Source organism: Geotrypetes seraphini, chromosome 8, assembly GCF_902459505.1.
Source record: "Geotrypetes seraphini chromosome 8, aGeoSer1.1, whole genome shotgun sequence".
Taxonomy (NCBI): Eukaryota; Metazoa; Chordata; class Amphibia; order Gymnophiona; family Dermophiidae; genus Geotrypetes; species Geotrypetes seraphini.
The window spans coordinates 144,723,580-144,747,383 of NC_047091.1; the positions used below are offsets into that span (position 1 = coordinate 144,723,580).

A 23,804-nucleotide genomic window follows, 5' to 3' on the forward strand; every position below is an offset into this window, starting at 1 on the left:
CCAAGCTGAAGAGCCCTAACCGTTCCCGCCTTTTCTCATACGAGGGGAGTTCCATCCCCTTTATCATCTTGGTCACTCTTCTTTGAACCTTTTCTAGTGCCGCTATATCTTTCTTGAGATAAGGAGACCAGAATTGAACGCAATACTCAAGGTGAGGGCGCACCATGGAACGATACAGTGGCATTATAATATCCTTAGTCTTGTTAACCATCCCTTTTTTAAATAATTCCTAGCATCTTGTTTGCTTTTATGGCCGCCGTCATACATTGGGCGGAAGGTTTCATTGTATTGTCTACAATGACACCCAGATCCCTATTTATATCTTAATTCTATCCACTTGTAGCAAGAAAAATCTAAAAACAAAAATCAGGTCTGGATGTCCTGGCATGCAGTTGCACCATCAGATTTTAAACTTTGCCAACCCTACGCATGCCATGCAAAGATTCCTCTAACTGACTCAGGATGATTGATTCTCAGCGAACAAATGGAACTCAGGCCAGAGCCATTCAACCATCAACCTGTGGTGGTCATGTTTTCCAAATCTAGTTACCAGCTGAACATTGACATTCTACCTGGCTGCACATCTAGCAATGAAGGCTTGGGAAAGTGCAGCTGTGGGGCCAAGCCTGCCCAGTGCTATCTATGTCCAAATTCATCTTCTGATAACTACTCACCCAAGGCTCAAGGCCAACTAGGCACACTCCCTGGAGAAAGTTCATAATACAGCATTCTACATCCATAAATAAATTATTCCAACTGCCTGCTTTGAAGGAGTACTAAATATAAATCACAAGCACTGTTGCTTTATCCCAGTAATAAATATTGCATGTGACTGATTGGGGTTATCGGCTAACTTTCATTTCATTAATCTATGGGCTGTTTTAAAGTTTAGTTTTTCCATACAATTAGCTTAAATATAACATTTCAAATCACCTGTTACTATAATTATTATTTCTTCCTATTCCTTTGGATCTTAAACTCAATCCAAACTGGCCTCTTAAGCCACCATGCCCTGAACCTTTGCAGATTAATGACAGGGGCAGATTCACTAAACTCCCCTACCGATCCGATCCGGGTCTGATCCGTGGCCGGGGGGCTGATTCATGATGCATCCTCATGCAAATGAGGATGATCGGAATCACATCCCCAACCGACTGCACGGATCGCTGAACAGCATGTGTAGACCATCAGGGCAGCGATCGGGGCAGAAGCAGGGTGGCAATCAGGGCAGAGAGCAGGAAAGTTGGGGCAGAAAGCAGGAGAGTCAGGGCAGAAGCAGGGCGGCGATCAGGGCAGAAGCAGGGTGGCTAGTCAGGGCAGAAGCAGTGTGGCGATCGGGACAGAGAGCAGGAAAGTCGGGGCAGAAGCAGGGTGGCGAGTCGGGGCAGAGAGCAGGAAAGTCAGGGCAGAGAGCAGGAGAGTCGGGGCAGAAGCAGGGCGGCGATCGGTGCAGAGAGCAGGAGAGTCGGGGAAGAGAGCATGAGATGCAATCGGAAAGGACGTGAGTGACTGGTCCCCAGCAGTCGCTTGTTTCTTGTTCGGTCGGTGTTCCAGTTTTTTGTTAGCGAATCGCTGCCTGCCTACTTTACATGCCGTTTCCCCTCATTTGCATGCATGGATCAGATCGGAGGATGATCGGCAGAGAGGTTAGTGAATCGGGTCGGAGGAAAATCGGGTCGCAAAGTGGTCGCTAACTGGTCGGGACACAATCGGTGTCCTTAGTGAATCTAGCCCTTAAAAAGCTTAATATGCACCAATAATAGAAACATAGAAACATGATAATAATAATAATAATAGTTTATATACCACAGGACCGTGAAGTTCTATGCAGTTTACAATGATTAAAAGTTATAGATTGAGTAGCACTAACAGAGTTAAGATTTAGCGGTCAGTTATTGTGGGGAGAGATTGTTCAGTGTAGCTGTCTAAGTTCTTTAGGAACAAATATGTTTTTAGGTGTGATGACAGATAAAGGCCAAATGGCCAATCCAGTCTGCCCATCCACAGTAATCATTATCTCTTCCTCTGTCTAAGAGACCCACGTACCTATCCCACGCTTTCATGATTTCAGATACAGTCTCTGTCTCCACCACCTCTTCCAGGAGACTATACCACACATCTACCACCCTTTCTGTAAAAAAAGTATTTCCTTAGATTACTCCTGAGCTTATCACCTTTTAAATTCATCCTATGCCTTCTCATTCAAGAGCTTCCTTTCAAATGAAAGAGACTCAACTCATGTGCATTTACACCACAAAGGTATTTAAACATCTCTATCATATATCCCCTTTCCCACATTTCCTCTAAAGTATACATATTGAGATCTTTAAGTCTGTCCCCATATTCCTTATGATAAAGACCATGTACCATTTTAATAGCCTTCCTCTGGACCGTCTCCATTCTTTTTATATCTTTGTGAAGGTGCAGCCTCCAGAATTGTACACAAGATTCTAAATGAGGTCTCACCAAAGACTTATACAGGGGCATCAATACCTCCTTTTTCCTACTAGCCATAACTCTCCCTATGCAACCTAGCATCTTTCTAGCTTTCGCCGTCACCTTTTCAACCTGTTTGGCCACCTTAAGATCATCACATACAATCACACCCAAGTCCCACCCTTCTGTCGTGCACATAAATTCTTCACCCCCCTAAACTGTACCATTCCCTCAGGTTTATGCAGCCCAAATGCATGACCTTGCATTTCTTAGCATGTCCATTTCTCTCTCTCACCACTCTCATCCCTCCTGCAACATTTGTCCTTCCTTCCCTTCTCCCCAATCCCACTCAGAATTAACATGCTCTCTCCACATGTACCATTTTTCCCTCCCCTCCACACCATGTCCATTTCTCCCTCCCTCATCACTCACCCCTCCTGCAGCAATTTTCCTTCCTTCCCTACTCCCAACTCCACTCACAACTAATATACTCTCTCCCCACACACCATCTTACCCTCCCCTTCGGCATGCAGCACCTCTTCCTTCCCTCTCCTTCTCCTTCAAGTCCAGCAGTGATGTAGGCCGCTGTCCAGGCCTACTTTGGTAATGAGACCTCGAACGCTATATACTGGTTTCAATAAGTATATATTTATTTTAGCCAATCAATAACAGCTTACAGGAACAAATCATATAGTATATAGCGTAACAGAAGGTGATGATATCTAGGCCTAGAGGTCCTCTGATGTCTGTTCTCCCCTCTCCTTTCTAAAGGCCTGGTTTTTATACATTTCTTAGTGGCCAACACCACGTTGGTTTACATCACATGATACATCTTTATTGGCTACTTTCCTATGCATTACTGCTTAGTTACATTCTTTTATTGGCTGGTTGACCTGCGTCACGTTATATGTTTACTCTGTTTACCGTAAGACCTAACCTGTTCCCCGAAATGCCTGTTTCCTCACCATATTAGTACCTCCAAGCTAGAGAGCTGCACGGGAACGGGGATGACGGGAATCCCGCGGGACCCGCGGGGATCCCGCGGGTTCCCCCTTTGGGTCACGGGGATCCCGTGGGGACGCCCCCTAGGGTCGCGGGGATCCCGTGGGGACGCCTCCGAGGGTCGCGGGGTTCCTGCGGGGTTGGATCGCAGCGGGGTTGGTCGAGCCGCGAGGGTAGTCTCCTTCTCCTTACCTGCCCTGTCGCAGCACACAGCCGAACGGAAATCTTCCCGATGTCAGCACTGACGTCGGAGGGAGGGCTTAAGCAAAGCCCTCCCTTCCTCCGACGTCAGCGCTGACATCAGGAAGACTTCCGGTCGGCTGTGTGCGGCAGGGCAGGTAGGAAGAAGGCAATGGCGTACGAAAGAGGGGGAGGGGCGGTTCGCCCCGAAGAATGTGCACAGCCGGTCAGGTCCCCCGATCGACCGACAACAGGCCCGGCCGACAAATCTCCCTGCCCTGTAGCCGCAAATCTAAATTACCTCTTACAGCAGCTTCACTACTCCAGCTGCTGTAAGAAGGTAATTTAGATTCGCGGCTACAGGACAGGGAGATTTGTCCGACCGGGCCTGTTCTGTTGTCGGTCGGATGCAAAAGCGCCACAAAGGTGGAGGCAGGGAGGGAGGAAAGGTGGAGTGGAGAAGAAAAGACGCTTAAGGGGGGAGAAGGCCGCTGAAAGCACTGGGGAAGACAAAGGGGTGGAAAAGAACGCTGAAAGGACATGGGGTAAACGGGAAATGAGGGGGGGAAGGACCCTGAAAGCACTTGGGAAGACAAAGGGGTGGAGAATGCCACTGAAAGGACATGGGGAAAACAGGGGTGGAGAAGGCCGCTGAAAGGACATGGGGTAAACGGGAGGAAGGGGGGGGAAGGACCCTGAAAGCACTGGGGAAGACAAAGGGGTGGAGAATGCCACTGAAAGGACATGGGGAAAACAGGGGTGGAGAAGGCCGCTGAAAGGACATGGGGTAAACGGGAGGAAGGGGGGGGAAGGACCCTGAAAGCACTGGGGAAGACAAAGGGGTGGAGAATGCCACTGAAAGGACATGGGGAAAACAGGGGTGGAGAAGGCTGCTGAAAGGACATGGGGTAAACGGGAGGAAGGGGGGGGAAGGACCCTGAAAGCACTGGGGAAGACAAAGGGGTGGAGAATGCCACTGAAAGGACATAGGGAAAACAGGGGTGGAGAAGGCCGCTGAAAGGACATGGGGTAAACGGGAGGAAGGGGGGGGAAGGACCCTGAAAGCACTGGGGAAGACAAAGGGGTGGAGAATGCCACTGAAAGGACATGGGGAAAACAGGGGTGGAGAAGGCCGCTGAAAGGACATGGGGTAAACGGGAGGAAGGGGGGGAAGGACCCTGAAAGCACTGGGGAAGACAAAGGGGTGGAGAATGCCACTGAAAGGACATGGGGAAAACAGGGGTGGAGAAGGCCGCTGAAAGGACATGGGGTAAACGGGAGGAAGGGGGGGGAAGGACCCTGAAAGCACTGGGGAAGACAAAGGGGTGGAGAATGCCACTGAAAGGACATGGGGAAGACAGAGGGGGGAGAAGGCCGCTGAAAGGACATGGGGAAGGCAGAGAGGGGAGAAGGATGCTGCCTGACAGGACATGGGGAAGATGGTGGGGGAGAAGGACACTGAAAGGAAATGGGGAAGAGGGAATGGGAAGAAGACGCTGGCAGGGAAGAAGACAGAGGTGCCAGACTATGGGGGGAGCGGAGGGAAAAAGATGGGTGCCAGACCAATTTGGGAGGGGGGAGAAAGGGAGAGGCACAGTAACAGAGCAAATGGAAGACACAGAGAGAAGAGAGGCAGTGGATGGAAGGAATTGAATGAGAACATGAAGAAAGCAGAAACCAGGCAATAAAGGTAGGAAAAAAATTATTATTATTATTTTTTTTTTGCTTAAGGATAAAGTAGTATATTAGTTGTGTTGATAAAAATTTATAAACATTAGAGGCTCTGGTAGAAACCCGTTTACAAAGTATGTATTCTTCCCAATTAATATTTCCAAATTAATAAAGTCTTTTTGCTTATTTTTAAATGGGTTTCTACCAGAGCCTTTAATTCAGTAGCATAATTAAATGAAATAACTATTTCTGTAGTTTATAGGGACAGGTGGGTATGTAGGGGATTCCTCGCGGGGACGGGCGGGGACGGAGGGGATTCCTCGCGGGGACGGGTGGGGACGGAGGGATTCCTCGCGGGGACGGGTGGGGACGGGTGGGAGTCCTCACGGGGACGGGTGGGGACGGGTGGGACTTTGGCGGGGACGGGTGGGGACGGGTGGGATTTCTGTCCCCGCGCAACTCTCTACTCCGAGCACAAGACCCCCTCTCAACCGTAAATATCTCTGACACTGTAGATGATATCTCTTGAGAATTCTATCTTCGGACCATGGTCTGTTTATCTCTTCATGGTATCTGGCTGGGTGGGCCTGATGCCAGACCGCAGCATCAGGACCTGTTATTTTCTCTCAAGTTTCGCTGACACAGTAGTTTACTTTGCTTAGAAACTAGGTATTTCTTTATTTGTGCATGTCTTCTGGTAAATTGTGTGAAATATCTTTTTACAGTTAATCTACTGTTTCCATCAGCTGCAGAGATAAGATACTAGTTGCTAGAAGGGTTTTTTGTAGGGAGAACAGTTTCTGTGAGCTTATGGTTTTATCCCCCCATCCCACTTCACCTGGTTTAATAACGTCAGGACTTACAGGGATTCTTCCAGAGGGATTCTTCCAGAGCTTCCATGCTTTTTCTTCTTTCCATCTCCCTCCTTCTCTCAGCAGCACCGTCCCCTTCTGCCAGATCCAGCAGCAACTTTTCTCCCTTCCCTTTCCCTTCTCCCCTGTGCAGCAGCACCTCTCCCTTCTCCATGTCCAGCAATACCTCCCTTCCCTTTCCCTCCTCCCATGGCCAGAAGCACTTCTCCCTTCCCCATATCCAGCAGTACCTCTCTTCCCCCTAACAGCAGCTCACTGTGTGCTTTTAACTCCCCCACACAGCTGCCGCAAGCATTAGTTTAGCTGTGGTTACATCAGGCAGTCTCGGGGCCTTTGCTAGGCGGGCCTGCCTCCAATGATGCAACTTCCTCTTTCATCGAAGGCAGGCCGGCCTAGCAAATGACCCAAGGCTGCATGATGGAATCGCCAGCTAAACTAACGCTAGCGGCAGCTGTGTATGGGAGTTAAAAGCACACAGTGAGCTGCCGCTGCTAGTCTGGAGGGGGGAGGGGGCTGGGGGAGAAGACGAGGAAGGCAGGAGATATGCAATGGTAAAAGGAAGGTGAGAGACATACAGCGCTGGTGCTGCATACCCCCTGACAATGGTACACGTACACGTGTGGAGAACCTCTACTTTAGAGAATACTAGCTTAGCGTGGATCATCCGAGTGCCTACATTTGGGCATCATTTATTGAACCTATTAAAAGTCTTCATTAACAGAGAGCTACCATATTGATTCCCTTTCTTTTTAAGCAAGACGCCAATGCGCTTATAAGATTATACATACTTCCAAAATTCACAAATGCTATTTCTGGGGGAAAAGAGTTTGGATCTACCCAGATGTCGCTAGGCAGACACAAGAGCAGCAAACACTTCTGGCTATGAGAACTGAAACCATGACACTGGGCACTACTTTCTTATTGACCTATCCTTGCAAATGTTAGTCAGATACCTTGGAGTTAAGTATGTTTTTTTAAATTCCAGAACAATTGCGAGCTTTTCTTGATATGAAGAAATTGTCTACAGGCAGTGTTTAATGTTAAATGAAGATTTCATTTGTTTATCGGGAACTCACTGTTTAGTGTTATTAGTTTCTCTTCACTATGGGCAAGATTCACTAAGCTCACCTTTGCTGGGCAATCCATTACCGAGTCTTCCCGGTTGACCAATTCACAATGCGTTCTCATGCAAATTGTAGCGATGGGAGGCACGCCCCAGAGCGATCCTTCACAGCGATCCTGACGCATGCACAGTCCATCTTCTTTGCCTGTAGACGGTCTGCGCAAGCGCTTGCTCTCCGCACAAGCGAAAACAAGGAGGGAAGGAAGGGAGGGGGGGCTTTAATTGAACAGAACACATTTCTGGCTGTCTGCACGGACACAGCTGTTGGCTTTACGAACATAACACACTTTTAACCCATGGGTTAAAACCATGGGCTCGCACTGCAGGGAAGGGCGGCAGAGAGCAGGAAAGCTGGCAGGGACATGGGTGAACATGCACAGTATTGGAAGGATGTAGGCATTGCCCAGAAAGGTATAATCAAGTTTTGGGATGAATTTGGATATTTTTCAGCAAACTGGAACCAGCCTCCATCCAATGAATCGCGTTACAAACGCAGAAGAGCTATGGAAATCCCTACAACAATTCAATGTGATCAGTGCCTGAAATGGCGAACGCTTCTGTGTCAACTGAACTCTGTAGGTGGCAGAGAGCAAGACAGTCGGCAAGGATGTGAGCGACTGCTTCTCAGTAGTCACTTCTTTTTGGATCGGCCAGCCCAATCGATGTTCCTTCTTCAGTTTAGTGAATCGCTGCCTTCCTACTTTGCATGCCATTTCCCCTCATTTGCATGCGCAGATCAGATTGGGAGGAAGGTTAGTGAATCGGGTCGGGATTGCAAACTAGTTGGGACACGATCAGTAAGCTTAGTGAATCTAGGCCTCTAATCCGGATCTCTCCTACGATTTAATTGTGGTCTAAGGAAGTTTGATTGATTACCTTAGAGATTTAATCTAATGCTATTTTTCTTTTGTTTTTCTTAAGCACGAAAGTCTTGTGAATTATATGAAAATTCAATAAAGAAATAAATAAAAATAAATAAATAAAATAAATAAAAGTCTTCATTCACAAGAATCTGGGTGTGATACTTGATACTAAATTAATAATGAAATGTCAAGTTCAGAAAATTCTCTTTGGGGTTTTTTTTGTAGGTTAAAAATTATTAGACATCTTTGTGAATTTTTAACTTTTTCAAATTTTTGTCTTGTTGTTCATGCACTGTTAGTTCCATGCTTCGACTATCTACTTCCTTTCCTGTAATGCACACTGGCATAAAAATGTAAAGCTCAAATGATAAAATTCTGTTATATCACATAATTATGTGCAAAAAATTTAGATGGTAAACATGGTTTTCCTTAGACTATATAAAGTTGTATTTCAAAGGTTTCTCAACCTGATCTGTTTAAAACAGTTGCACATAGATATAAATTCTAACGAGTTTTTCAACGTTGATCTGAATAATTCTGATGAAATTGCCTCCATTAATCTAAAACTCGAAAAAATTAAACTATGGCTCGATACCAACATGTTGTCACTCAATATCAATAAATCTAAACTGATGATTTTCCCTCTTAAAGAGGGACTAACCCTTCAGGCCCCCCTGAAATTTGAATCGATTCTGATTAAAGTGGTCTCTACTCTCAAACTCTTAGGAGTTACTTTTGACTGTAAATTTTCCTACCATAATCACATTAGTACAGTGGTCCAGAAATGTTTTCACCGTCTCAGGATGATACGTTCTCTTTCCAAACTGTTAAATCTATCATTTCTTAATATACTAATTCATTCCTTAGTAATTACTTGTATAGATTATTGTAACGCCCTCTACAAGGGCATCACTAAAAAGGAAATAAGGCGGCTTTAGATTATTCAAAACACTGCTATTAAAATCATTTGCGGAGCTAGGAAATACGACCACGTCTCCCCCCTTCTAATTAATGCCCACTGGTTACCTGTCGAACACAGAATTAGCTATAAAATTTTACTATTAATCTTCACCACTCGTTCATTTAGTTTACCAGAATTTATTGACCGATTACTTATTCCCTATTGCCCTGTTAAATCTCTTCGTTCTACATCACAAAATCTTTTAACTGTTCCATCTCTCAAGATTATCAATACTTTAAGAATCAATAATTTCGCGGTTACCGCACCTACCCTGTGGAATTCATTGCCTCATCATTTACGAATGGAATCTTCAATAAAGCAATTTAAGGCAAACCTCAAAACTTAAACCATGCTAGTCTCCCTACCTACCTTGTGTCTTTATCTTTAATGTTCTCTTTACTTAAATTATTGTAGCTCTTCCCCCTTTCCTACTTGTGTGTAATCAACTTACGTGCTCCCTGTTTAACTCTTATTAGACTAACACTGTCTTGTTTTTATTATTTTAATACTAAATGTTTGTTTTATAAACTTTACTTTTTATTGCTGTACACCGCTTAGAAATTTGAAAAAGCGGTAAAACAAATATTTTAATAAACTTGAAACTTATCTGGTTTGTGTTTTTGCGTACAAGTTAACAGATTTAGTGAGAGTGTTTACATATTTCCAACTGTAGTTTTACATCCAAAACATTGGATTGTACAAGGTAAGTAATGTATAATAGTTATGATTGTATAGGAGGTGTGTATATTCCTACTCATTTTTGCAGATCAAACACCGTAGCGGTTATGGCTACATCAGTGTCTCGCAAACTTTTCGGCCGGCAGCTTACTAAATCCAGTGCCCCGGCCGGAAGGCACCCAGAAGTGCACGGACGCCCATCTGGCCGCAACCCGCTTTGTTGGAGGGATCCGGGAGGTGTGGGGGAGAGGAGGAGAGACACCGGCCAGGAGGAAAGTCATCTGCATCGACTGACTTCCTACAGGATGTGCCTCTTGCGGCAAGAGGCACATCCTGTAGGAGGTCAATTGGCAAGGATGACTCTCCTCACCAGTGTTTCTCGTCACACCTGGAATCTCATGAAGCACAGTGGTGTGCCACGGCACACAGTTTGCGATACACTGGGCTTCTTCAAGACTGTTTATCAGTTTATGAGGTAGGGAGGGGGGGTATTTTATTATTACATATATTATTCAATAATGGAGTATATGGTTGGGAGGGATGGGAGAGGGATAGGGATAAGAATCTATGTAATATACCAATGATTGTGTATAAGTGATGTATTTATTGTTACTGTGTATGAAAATATTAACATTTATTGTAATTTGTGAAAATGAATAAAGAATTATAAAAAAAAAAAAAAAAAAGACAGAGCTGCTTGAATCATCCCAACATATTTTGCTATATTTGTGGAGAGTACACACTGAAAGCAAGTAGGGAACCTATTTCTAAGTTTGTAAAAAGAGCATATGTAGGTTATTTTGGTGTAAAGCTTGGAGGTCAAGATAAGCCATGGGCTCCTCATATCTATCCCAGCAAAACTTTTATGGAACATTTGCGCCAGTGGAAAACTGGAAAGAGAAGCTGCCTGAAATTTGGAGTACCAATGGTTTGGAGGGAACCGAAAAACCATTTTCATGACTGTTATTTCTGTATTGTTAATACATGTTCTGTATCTCAAACCGGTGCCATTTCTGGAATCAGCAGGTCAAATATACCCAGAAACAGGTCTAACATTTGAGGCACCAAAATGAGTGTGGGCTGGTGTAATGAGCAGACAACATCAACAAATCCATCAACTGTTAATAAAAAGGTTTCTGTAACACTCATGTATTTTCTTGCATTATAAATGAGGCAATCGAAAGAAACAATCTATTCTGCATTTTCAGAATTACTTACATAGTGTCCCCTGGCTTAATGTTCCTGTAATACATGTGCATGGTATGATAAAGCAGTCCCACAATGGTAGTCCGAGCTGTGAAAGAGTTAACAGAAGTTGTTACTCTTCAAACAGAGAGCTATGCACCACATGCATTTCTCACCTAGCAAGGACAGGACATGTTAATTAAGAAACCTCATTCCTGAGAAATTTCACACCTCAGCTCTAATGGGTGTTTAGTTGCTCACAAAAGGTAGAGAGCCACTGTCAGTTATAGAGAACGCTATGAATCCAACCTGGAATTTATCATGGAAAATACGATGACTGCTGGTAGACAAAACACAAGCTCTTATTTACTAAGGGGTCGATATTCAAGGTGATTTAAGTGGCCAGAAATGGTTCCTGGCCTGGTCAAGGCTAACTGGTCATTTTAATTGGCATTTAGCCGGTTAGTGCAGCTGAAAATGACCAGTTAGCACTTAAAGCAGAACCAGCTATTTTGGGGGTCTACCAGGAGCATAGTTGGCACTTAGCCAAGTGCCAGTATTCAGCTCTTAAATGGCCCATCTGCTATTTGCAATCAGGCCCATATTCTATAAAAGGAGCTTTATTTGTCTCTTAGCAGATGGGCTCTGGGCTCATAAAGACTTAAAGACAAATCAAGCGATCTGAAGGAGCGGACATTGATGATTTCACCCCGAGTTCAATAGTGTGGGGGAACAGAGACTACTGGTGCGAAGTGCATTGCTAACTAAATTTTGTCTCTTGAGTTTTTTTCTTAGAGATAGGGGCTCTCGTAAATGACAGCTAGCTGCCGTATGCGGAGATTACCTACAAAGCTGCTGAGCTGGATGACATCTGAAGGAGTTCTGGAAACATTTATCTACCTGGGTCAGGTGACTGCCTTAGATGAAGTCCTGTGGTGTTTCTTCCCTGACTTATGAGGAACAGGCCCAGGCCTTACTACTACTACTACTACTACTAATTATTACTTCTTTAGCACTACCAGATGCACACAGCACTGTACATTAAACATGCAAGAGAGACAGAGTTTACAATCTAATTACCACAATACCTCTGTGCTACTTAGCATTTACCCCCGGATTCTCTAACTGATGCCCATAGGAGGGGCCTTAGGCACCTGGGCCAATCAGGACCTTAGGCCACTCCCAGTGCATCCTGGGATGCACTGGGAAGGGGAAGACTCCCCATTTTGAAAAGGCAGGCCTGCTGGAAAGAGGGAGGGGCAGAAGCATATGAAGACTTTGGGCTAGATTCACTAAAGACACGGATCCGATCTGTGAGGGATCCGATCCGGGGGACTGATTCATAAATCGCCTTCATGCAAATGAGGGTGATCGGAATCATGCCCCCAACCGAGTGCCCAGATCGTTCTATAGCGATCCCGACACATGCGCAGACCATCTGTAGATGGTCTGCACATGCGCTGGCCCTCTGTGCTCGGCAGAGCAGGAAACAGGTGGATTAAAATCACGGGCTTGCACTGCGTGGAAGGGCAGGAAAGATTCGAGGCTAGAGTAGGAGATGGGACAGAGAGCAGATCGGGGCAGGCAGGAGATCAGGGCTGAGAGCAGGAGATCAGAGCAGGCAGGAGATCGGGACAGGCAGGAGATCGGGACTGAGAGCAGGAGTTCAGGGCAGGAAGGAGATCAGGGCTGAGAACAGGAGATCAGGGTTGAGAGCAGGAGTTCAGGGCAGGAAGGAGATCGGGGTTGAGAGCAGGAGTTCGGGGCTGAAAGCAGGAGATAAGGGCAGGCAGGAGATCGAGGCTGAGAGCAGTTCAGGGCTGAGAGCAGAAAAACAGGGCAGAGAGCAGGGCGGCAGAAGGCAGGGCAGTCGGAAAGAACCTGAGAGACTGGTCCTCAGCAGTCGCTTATTTTTGGATCGGTCAGCCCAGTCGGTTTCCCTCATTTTTTATTTTTTTTTTAGTGAATCGCTGCCTGCCTACATTTGAATGCCGTTCCCCCTCATTTGCATGCGCGGATCGGAGGATGATCGGGACAGAGGTTAGTGAATCGGATTGGAGGGAAATCGGATTGCAAAGGGGTTGTGAAGTGGTCGGAACTTGATCGATGGGCTTAGTGAATCTAGCCCTTTGAATAAAGTGAACTTTACTTTCCCAGTCTGTGAGGCCCTTGGTGCTGTTTCTTTGCCCACCAGTGTTCCTGAAGCCATCTGTAGACCTTCCTACTCTGCAGTTTGAAGTATTGAAAATGTTGAAGTGGTTACAGAATGCCTTCCCACAAGCCTTTCATGTAATTGAATCTAGTTGGATTCAGTCCAGACTGTGGTAGCTGCAATGGATTTCTTCTCCCTTCAGTGTATAACTATGCTCTTTAGCAAAATGCCACATGAAAGAAGAAGCCAATCATTACAATAAATAACTCTTTCTCATGCTATTTTTGGCTGTTTATCTTAATGATCTTGGCACTGTAAACTTTCATATCACAGTCACAAGTTTGAGGTCATTGGAAGTTTGAGGTAACAGAACTTTCTCCCTAATAAATCAGACTCTTGAATGCACGCTGTCACAGTTATTGGGCAACTGTGTAATTAAACTTCTAGAGTAATAAAATGCTGTTAGGGCTCAATCCTTGCAAATTCAGGAGTTAGAAAACATGGTGGGAAAAACTGTTTCTGCAATATCATCTAAATGACACATCGCATCCACTGTTCCCTCTAAATGAGTGAGAGTCCTCCGTCCACTGTCCTCCACCCACAGTCTGCCAGTGGGGGGTGCTGTTTCACCATTACATTTTCAATAGTGAAGAACAAGCAAGTTCTACAGGGCCCCAGGAAACCTCCCTTTTCCTAGCAGTAGAAAACATAATTTTGAAGCACTACCCCTTATTGATAGCAATTATTTTATTAACCACCTTTCCATGAAGAGATTCACAATGCATTGAATAGTAATCAGGTACCCTTTTAAGTATTTTCCCTATCTGTACCAGCAAGTTTACAACCTAATTTTGGTACTGCATTGGAGTGTTAAGTGACTTGCCCAGGCTGGGATTGAACTCACACCCTAAGGGCGCTGAGGCAGCAATCTAACCACTAGGCCACTCCTCCACATGCAGTTGGAGGACACCCACTCGGCTTAGACTAGAGGGAACAATGGTCACATCCTATGAATAAAAATAGACACGTCTTGAGACCTTCAGGCCAAATGTAGGATGACTGCTGTACATGTTCTTAGAGAGAATATTTTCAAAGACACTTTGCAAATTCCGTGGGTTTTACTTACATTTGCTGTGAAAAGCTTCCCCAGGAACAGAAATATAACTTTGCCCTTGAGAAGGAAACCGATAATGAGGTAAAATTGCTGACTGAGGCACTTTGACCATTGAGTAATCTGCATCGCAAACATAAACAAACAGAATGAGAAATTCAGAATCGTTACCGGTAGATAACCATAACTTTACAGCTAAAGTCATTTTTCATCAGTTGCTTCCAGTCTATTTCCATTTTTTCACATAAAGCGACTGACATTTTTCATACAAGTGGCTGATACAAAACAAAGGGAAACCCAGAACATTTTGCTGTCATGTTTACCCAGGCTTTTTATTTTTAGTCCAGAATGAATATCATTATGGGGGTACACTCTTCTTATTAAAAAGTATGCACTATTCCTTTGTAGAATTTAGTCCTTGGTGCATTTCCTTCCTCTGGGACAGAGGTCTCGGGGTCCCTCCTTGGGGGCCGCGGTACAGTCGGGTTTTCAGGGTTTCCCCAGTGGATATGCATTGAAGGCAGTGCATGCACATGGATCTCATGCATGTTCGTTGGGGGAGTCCTGGGGGCCCAGCTGGATTTCGACCCTCAGGGAGGGCCTTTGGGACCCCTGCTCTAGGAGGTCTACCCCCATATTGCAGCTCTTTCACCTAGGGGGGGATCATGTCCCTTTAAATGCACATTTGTTTTATGATATCTTTCTGTAATATGCGGTATACAATCAACCTCTCTAGTCTTATTTATTGATTTAGGGAATGTGAAATGAAATATGCATTTAGCATTGTTTTTTCATGCTTGTACTATACTTTCTACTTCACTATCATGAATTTGAACTAATGAAAGTAGTTTTTATTTTTGTTTTGCCTATGAAGTATTGAAAAACTGTGGTATTAAAGCAATTACACTATTCCTGGATTCTGCGGGACCAAATTTTATTTATTGCGTTAAAAAAAAATATCAGTGCTGATTAGAAAGGCACTTAGCGCGATTCTATAAAAGATGCGCCATATATAGAATTGTGCTTAGCAGCCACATGCATCCATTTAGGCCAAGAAAAAACAGGCTTAAATGCCTGTGCCTAAGTTGTGTGCAGATCAGACCTATCCTATACCAGTGTGCTTAACTTTTAGGAACACCCATGATCCATCCATGCTCCTCCCCTTGCCATACACCTTTTAGATTTGCACATTAGAACTGGTATGTACCACTTTATAGAATGTACATACCAAGGTGTGTGCGTAACTTCTAATTAGTGCTAATTAGCATCAATTAGTAGATGTTAATTGCCAATTATTAGTTTGTTAATTAAATTGTACATGAAAAATCAGCTGTGCACACCAATCTGCATGTACAATTTATGGTAGCATATACGGCAATTTGGAAGATGGTGACCAGATTTGGGCACTGATCAAAGATGTGTGTCCAAATTAATTGGCTTAGGAGCCAATTAATTGCAAAACATTTATGTTATTGATTACTGCAGTTAACTGGCATTATTGAATATATGTGCATGCACCTTCCTGGGTGCAATTCTATAACCCCACACACCGAAATTCCATATCATGCAACTCAAAAGGGGGCGTGGCCAAGGGCAGGGCAGGTGCATTCTAAAAAAAATTGCACATGGAGTTATAGAATAGTGCCATTCCTGCACTCAAATGCCAAGAGCTGGGCATCAGCATTTACACTAGGTTTCAGCCAGTGTAAATACCAGTGCCCAAATCTGGGTGTGAGAATGGGCTCTAAGGCACCTAAATTTGGCCAAAACAACAAAATCCAAAGAGCACCAAAAGGTTCCACAACGGAAATGAAGCAGCAAAACAACAAAAAGATGGTGGAACAGAAGATCAGATGTACCAGTTTGTAGTTTAATGAGCGTCCAAATAACTTAAAAACAATAATCATAAAAATAATCCACAAAGGGTGTATGAAGTCATAAGTGACCCTCAGGACAGAAATCAAATAATGTATACAATAAAAATGACCCAACATGGGCCGTGTTTCGGCAAAATAAAAATGCCTTCCTCAGGGGTCTTATAGGATCCTTGGCCTACATTGTAGTCTTGTGAGCTGTGCTGCTTGTTTGTAGCCTCTTAACTACTAGACTTTTTGTGACTTTTATGTATACTGTACACCCTTTGTGGATTGTTTTTAGATGATTATTTTTAAGTTATTTGGACGCTTATTAAACTACAAACTGGTACATCCAATATTCAGTTCCACAATCTTTTTGTTGTTTTGCTACCTAAATTTGGACACCATTATTTGAATCCAGTCCCATGTGCAAAGAGTGCATACTTTTTCCTGATAGTGAGCACATGCAGGCATGCACTATTAGATAGTGTTACCAGATTTTGCTATTCTAAAATTCGGACCATAGCCCGCCCCCCAGGCCCGCCCTATTCTATCCAGCCCTGACCCATTCTGACCAAGTCACGCCCCATTCTGGCCCAGCCTTGCCCACAGCCCCACCCCCCCAACCTATTCTCGTGCTCAGGAGCTGCATTGGGATGGCATCTGCGCATGCACAAGTGTGACATGATGATGTCGTATGCATGCGTGCATGCACGTGATGTCACCGTGATGCATCCACGCATGTGCAGATGCCCTCCCGACGCAGTCCCGAGGTGGAAGCTTTTGAAAACCCGGTCAAAGTTCTGGGTTTTGAAAAGCCGTCCAGACGCCCAGACATGTCCTCTATAAAGAGGACATATCCGGTTAAATCCGGACATCTGGCAACCCTATTATTGGAAAAGAGTGTGCCCTCTTTGCACATAATGCACGCTCTTTAAGAAAAGTGCACACTATTATCAGTGAACAACTTTCATTGCAAAAGAAGGCCTATCCCTAGTGAATACATGCAACTGTCCAAGCCCTCAAATTATTTTTAAATAGGCATGTATAATATTTATTCTGTATAGACTGCAGCCATTTGGAACATATTTTTTGGTTTTATAAGTGACCCTAAGTAAATATAGAAAGGTGGATGCAGTCATTATAAATCAATTAACATAAAACTAGTTAATTAATGAATCTAGCTTTATGTTCACAGAACCCATGAATGTCGTTGCCAGTTGATTGCCTATAGGCAGAAAAGTCATTTAAAGAGAAGATTTTGCTTTCTAAGTATTTGAAACATGAGTGGGACAACATAAAGACACTAATAACCAAACTTTGAAGCGAACACACATATAATCAAAAAGCTGTGGTTTAGCAGGTTCGATGCCATTTCATATTTAAAATCTAATAAACTGTTATTTGACCATGATAGAAGACTGTAAGAGAAAGATACTTGGTGAGTTGATTACTACTAGGGGCCGCTGAAAAGCTCTCAGCCCAACCAACAAATTTGGGGCAGTCTCCATCGAGAGCCATACACTTAGTCCAGTGATTTTCCACTTTTTTTTGTTCCATCGGAAAAATATGGAACGAACAAAGTGGTAAATCCCTGGACTAAGTATATAGCTCAACTTAGTGGAGAATTCCCCAGCTTTGTTGGTTGGGCTGAGAACTCTACAGCGGCCCTTCGTAGTCACCAACATAATTTTACAATGTTTTTTAACCTTTGTTGATGTACTAGAGAATGATATTCCACTTACCAAAAAGGCACCCTAAAAAAACATGTCCCTCTTATGACTTGACTTATAACAAAAGTAGTTGGGTGGTTGCAGAAAGACTGTACAGTAGGAAGTGCTAACATTAAAACTCACTAGCCACCGATGACTGGCCCTCAATGCCAGTTACAGACATTCCTTTTTCTTGTAGATTAGATGCTATGTGCATCAACACCGTGTCCACAGTTTCGATTAAGCTACCAACCAGTGGATCTGTCTGGGAAAATTAGAACAAAGAGTGGAAGCAGAAGTGAGGACTTCATTGTATAAAAAGATTTAGAACTGCTGATGGAAGGTGCATTTCTGATTATGTGAAAAGGAGTTGCAGGATGAAATCGGAACACTTGGCCAATGTCATATCCAAGTTATTCTCGCCAAACATGGCCGATCATATTTGATTTGCAAGACACAGCTGTTGCCACTAGCAGACCTTAGGCACCCTCAATGGAGGCTATTCTATAATGGAGCGCCTTTATTTCAGCTCCCCAAAGTCATGTGGTGAAATCTTATTCTATTATGGCACCTCAGTGTTGAGGTTTCATCATAGAATACTAGCATAACCTGATAGCAGCACATCTATCATTTATATTCCTCTAGTTACAATAGCCATAGAGCTGGCATAGATACAGGCACTTAAATTTGGCAGGTATTTGTAACATTCTATAAATAAAGTGTGTAAGTGGGGTCCCCACCTATGTCCCATTCTTGTGTATATCCCTCTTGCATTTACACACTGTGGGCCTGATTATATAAGGGTTGATTCATAGGTCATGGCAACTATTATATTTCTCTTGAAAATGTGCCAGCTCTGGAAAACTAATATATACATTTGAAAGTGTGTGGCATGTACTTCTTAATGTTGCCACTAGATGAGAAATTTGTGCAATGGTCTATGGTAGGGGAAAAGCGAAAAACATGACATTTGAAATCATTGTTTCATTATGGCATACAGTGAACAAGAACAACTAAGCACAAGTACAAACTTTAACTGTTAACATCTTTCAAAGTAGTCTCCCAGTTTTCGGGGGTGCTGGGAGGGGGTCTACCGGTATGGGGGAGTTTAGATGGGGAGTGTCGCAAGTTGGGGGTTGGGAAGTTCCGTAGGGGTGGCAGCAGGAAGGAATGGGCATCCCTTCTGTCAGGGTACTTTGGGAGGGGGGGGTTCAGGGACTGGAGGGAATGGCATCCCTCCTGCCCCACTGCTGAACTTTTTATAAAATTGTGCTTTCCAAGTTGTGTGCTGGGCCGGATTAATCAATAGGCCCTGCACGTGCCTAGGCACGAGCCTAGGGCCCGAAACTGTGAGAGGGGCCCACTGAAGGAGGACGACTCACCTTGCCATTTTTATTAAAAACAGCAGCGTCCCCCTCCCGGCATCAACGGTAACGCCCCCCCCCTCCCATAATTGATGGCAATGCGGCTGGCTCTGTTACAGGAAGGTCCCGCGATGACTGCCGGTCCATCCCACTCTAACTTCACTTACTTGCTTCGGAAGAAGTGATGTCGGAGGGGGATGGACCAGCAAACGCAGTCATCGCAGGACCTTCCTGTAACAGATCCAGCTGCGTTGCCATTGATGCGAGGGGTGTTGACATTGATGTGGGGGGAGTCCCATTGCCGTTGATGCAGGGAGCATTGCCGTTGATGCGGGGGCCCCATTGTCGTTGATACAGGGGGCCCGTTGCCATTGATATGGGGGGCCCATTGCTGTTGGTGCAGGGGGTTAGCCCATTGCCGTCAGCTGTTCTAATGGAGCTCAGAGGGCAGAGCTGGCAACTACAATGTTTGGAGGGGAGAGAGAAAGGAGCATGGAAGGGTGGTGGAGGGAGAGAAAGGCATCAGGGTAGTATGGAAGGGTTGTGAGATTGTTGAGGGTGGTGGAGGAAGAGAAAGAGGGCAGGGTGGTATGGAAGGGTTGTGAGAAGGATGGTATGTAAGGGTGGTGGAAGGAGAGAAAGGGGGCAGGGTGGTGTGGAATGATTGTGAGAAGGATGATATGGAAGGGTGGTGGAGGAAGAGAAAGGGGGCAGATGCTGAAGGAATTGGTGTGCAAGGAAAGGGAAGAGAAACATAAGGGGGAAGGATACTGGATGCAATTGGGTTGGAGGGAAAGAAAGGGGGCAGAGTCTGATGGAAGTGGGGGGAAGGGAGAAGAGAGAGTGAAAAGCCAGACCACGGGGGGTGTGGGAGAGGGAAGGGAAGGAGAGGAGAGAGATGCCAGACCATTGGAGGAGGGAAAGGAAGAAGATGGATGCCACACCAATAGGGAGGAGGGAGAGAGAGATGGAAGGGAAAGACAGACAATTTCTGGAAGAGGCATAGAAAGAGAGCAGATGCCATATGGAAGAGCAGACAGTGGATGGAAGGAAGAGAATGATGAGAAGATGAGGAAAGCAGAAACCAGACAACAAAGCTAGAAAAAAATTATATTTGTTTTATTTATTTTATTTTTGCTTTAGGATAAGGTATTATTGTAGTTGTATTGATAATCGTTTATTAATAGAAAACTAAAATAAGATGATACTGTTTATTGAACTAATTTTAATACATTTTTACAACTTCAGAAACTATATAACTCCTTTCCTCAGGTCAGGACAAGGATACTGTAACAGCAGTATAGTTTACTGATCTGAAGAAAGAGGTTTTAACCTCTGAAAGCTAAGTGAAAAATGTAATAGTTCAATAAAATGATGGGCACTAAATTTTCTTCCCGCCATGCCCCATGCCTCCTACCCACATGCAAAATCTAAATTGGTGGGCTTCCCAAAGCTCTGCCAGCTGAAGATCTCTTCATCTAGGAAGGAAGGGGGGTTTTGTTCAAAGATGTTTAGAGGTTGCATAGAAGAAAAACTGCACACTGGCACTGGTATGGTAATCTTTGTTTGTTTTGAATTTTAAAATAAAAGAAATAAAGTGGAAATAAAGAAGTAAATAAGAAAAAGGGTAAATACATGGGGCGGGGCAGGGGGTGGAGAATGGTGGGGTGGGTCGGGGCAGGGGGCCCAGTGTACTTGTGTGTCTAGGGGCCCTCGATGAATTAATCCTGCCCTGGTTGTGTGCATAACTTTAAACTAGTGCCCATTAGCTCAATTATGAGGTATTATTTGCCAATCACCTATGCTGATCAAGCTAATTAAGCTAATTCATTGATTAATTAATTAAGTCGTGCATGCAAATTGGCTGTGTACACTGATTTGCACACCGACTTAAGGTGCTATATACAGAATTTGGGGTTATGTCACTTAGGGGCACCATTACAGAATAATACTTAGGCAGAATACATGGATGTGTTTACATGTATACTTCATTGTCAGTATTTTGCACATTTATATGCATATCATTCAAAAATAGAAGAACGCTGTTATAGAATTGCCCTTTATTATATGCTATATGAGCAAAATCTTTTTAGTTATACCACAATTAATATAGCAGTTCGTGGCCTGCACATGAATAGTGGTGCATCTGGGTGGAATAGATAGGGCAGTTCCAGTGCTGTAGCCAGGGTGAAAGGTACCTGGGCCAGCGGCACCCCTCCCCTGCCCTCTTTTCCACCCCTCCACCTCCACACACTCCTTCCCTGTGCCCTCCTGTCATGCACACGCCACTTCCCTTCCCCCTACCACTAACATTCCTGGCACGAGCAGTAACCCCCCAACCTGTTGTTGCACCGGCGTCGGCTCTTATGTCACTTCCTAGAAGGGGACAAGGAAGGAGTGGGGTCAGAGAGCAGGATGGGTTACCTGCACCCTCACCAAGACAGCGCCTGGGGCGGACGGCCCCCTCCCCCCCACCCTTCCCCCCTTTACTACACCACTGGGCAGTTCACAGGGCTCAGTCCTAAACAGGGTCCACATAGGATCAGATTAAAGGTAGGAGTAGTACCGGTTAACGTTAGTGATGCAGCAAGAGGAATAGGGAACTGGAGCTGAAGGCACCCCCAATCTGTCTCAGCATGTGGGAATAGCCGAGTTTATGAATTCCATATTGCAATCTACAGATCTTGTTAGCCTGAGTGCAATTTTCATTTTCAATCAATATCTAACATGAGAAGTTCATTTAGGGTAAGTTTAATGGCTTTTTGAAAGAATGCATTAGCATCGTATGGTAAGTGATTGGGGGCCCCTTTTACAAATCTCTGCCAAGGTTTTGCACTTACAGTGCATTAAAAGGAAAAAGTAGTATACAGTAAGTAAAAAGCCTGTGTGGTAAATGCAAGGGGTGTGTCCAGCATCTGCCCTGCACCACACAAGACAGAGCACCTGGCACCATGTCACATGAAATGCTAGCTAGGTTGTACTATGCGGCGCTGTAGACAAAGCAGTAATGCAAAAAAACATGCCAGTGTTGCTCCATTCCATCCCTCCCCAACATACATCTCATGCCCCCATACCATCTCATCCGATCCTCCCAACATCCAATTTTCTATCCTCACACAACCCGATCCAGTTCCCTGAGCTCCCTAAGCCATCAAATACATTCTCCCAAAGGCATGCCCATCTGATCCTCCAAATTTCTCAATCAGCTACATTCAATAAGTCCCTCTGCTTACCAAAAACCCCATCCATATTTCACTATCCAAACCTCCTCCACCCTCCCTAACTCCCCTTAGCTTTCCCATAACCCCTGGGCCTTACTCAGAGGTGATCACTAGTGGTAAAATAGGCCTGGATGGGTGTGGTCCCCCTCAGCTCCCATCTCTCTGGTTTCAGCTCACAAAATGGCCATCACAACCCCCAGCAGAGGTTTCGCAATACTTCTTATATAGAAGGCTGACCCTTAGTGGTAGTGCCACAAAACTACCACTAGGGTTCATGGCAACTGTTCTGTGAACTGGAAACAGGAGCTGAAGGGGAATCACTCCCACTCCAACCCACTGCACTACTAATGATCACCTCTGGATAAGGCCATGTGCAGGACCTCAAGTTTCAAGTTTATTTCAAGTTTATTTTTAACTTAATGAATCGCTTATTAAATTTTACTAAGCGATGTACAAATTAAAACAAGTAAAATATCATTTACATCAAAATAATCAGTAAATAATATGGGTTAAACGGACTGACATACAAACTTACAGATACATATGGAAAAGAAGGGCTGAACTACAATTATTATTATTAGATAAAGGAGAGGACATAAATGGTAAAAACAATAGGAAAAAGGGGGAGTAAAAAGTTGGGGTTTTTTTTAATTTTTTTTTTTTTTCCATTTCGTTATTCTTTTCCTTTAGAAAGAAAAGAGAGAAAAAAAAAGTAAACATTAAATATATTTATAAATTAAAAGCGTCTTTAAAAAGAAAGCTCTTCAGTTTGCCTTTAAAATGGTTTAAGTCATTTTCATCTCTAAGATACTGGGGTAAGGCATGCCATAATTGTGGAGCCATTACAGAAAAAATGTCATGACGACGGGTTCCAATAATTTTCAGTGAGGGAACTACTAAAAGTTTTTGGCTAATGGGCCTAAGGGAACGAGATATCCTATGCGGAATGAGTAATTTATTAATAAATTGAGGCTCATTTGAGGATAGAGTTTTAAAGATTAAAAATAAGATTTTAAACGTAATACGATGACTGACGGGGAGCCAATGGGATTCGATCAAAAGTGGTGTAACATGATCATATTTTTTCCGGTTATGTATCAGTTTAATGGCAGTATTTTGTACTATCTGGAGACACCTCTTTTCTTTTTGGGTGATATTTACTAATAAAGAATTACAGTAATCTAATTTTGTAATAATTAGTGAATGAATCAATATGTTGAGAGATTTTGGTTCTAAAAATGTAGAAATAGAACGAATCATATGCAGTCTATAGAAGCAGGATTTGACAATGTTGCTAATATGTTCGTGGTATGAAAGCTTATCGTCAATTATAATGCCTAGTATTTTTAAGGATTTTACTAACTTTAAATGAATATTATCTATGGTGAATAGGGTACTTAAAATGATGTCTTTTTTC

General features: G+C 44.0%; 1 protein-coding gene across 5 annotated transcripts in view; it reads right to left on the reverse strand.

Moving 5' to 3' along the window:
- The window catches only part of ADGRD1 (adhesion G protein-coupled receptor D1), a 458,034-nt gene that overhangs the window by 337,775 nt on the left and 96,455 nt on the right, over positions 1–23,804 (reverse strand). For all 5 annotated transcript variants that reach the window (XM_033956796.1, XM_033956795.1, XM_033956799.1 and 2 more), the window contains 3 exons: positions 17,947–18,067; positions 14,250–14,357; positions 11,005–11,080 (listed from right to left, as the gene is read on the reverse strand). In XM_033956796.1, the coding sequence (XP_033812687.1) occupies positions 11,005–11,080; positions 14,250–14,357; positions 17,947–18,067 (305 nt within the window). The remainder of the gene's footprint in view (positions 1–11,004; positions 11,081–14,249; positions 14,358–17,946; positions 18,068–23,804) is intronic.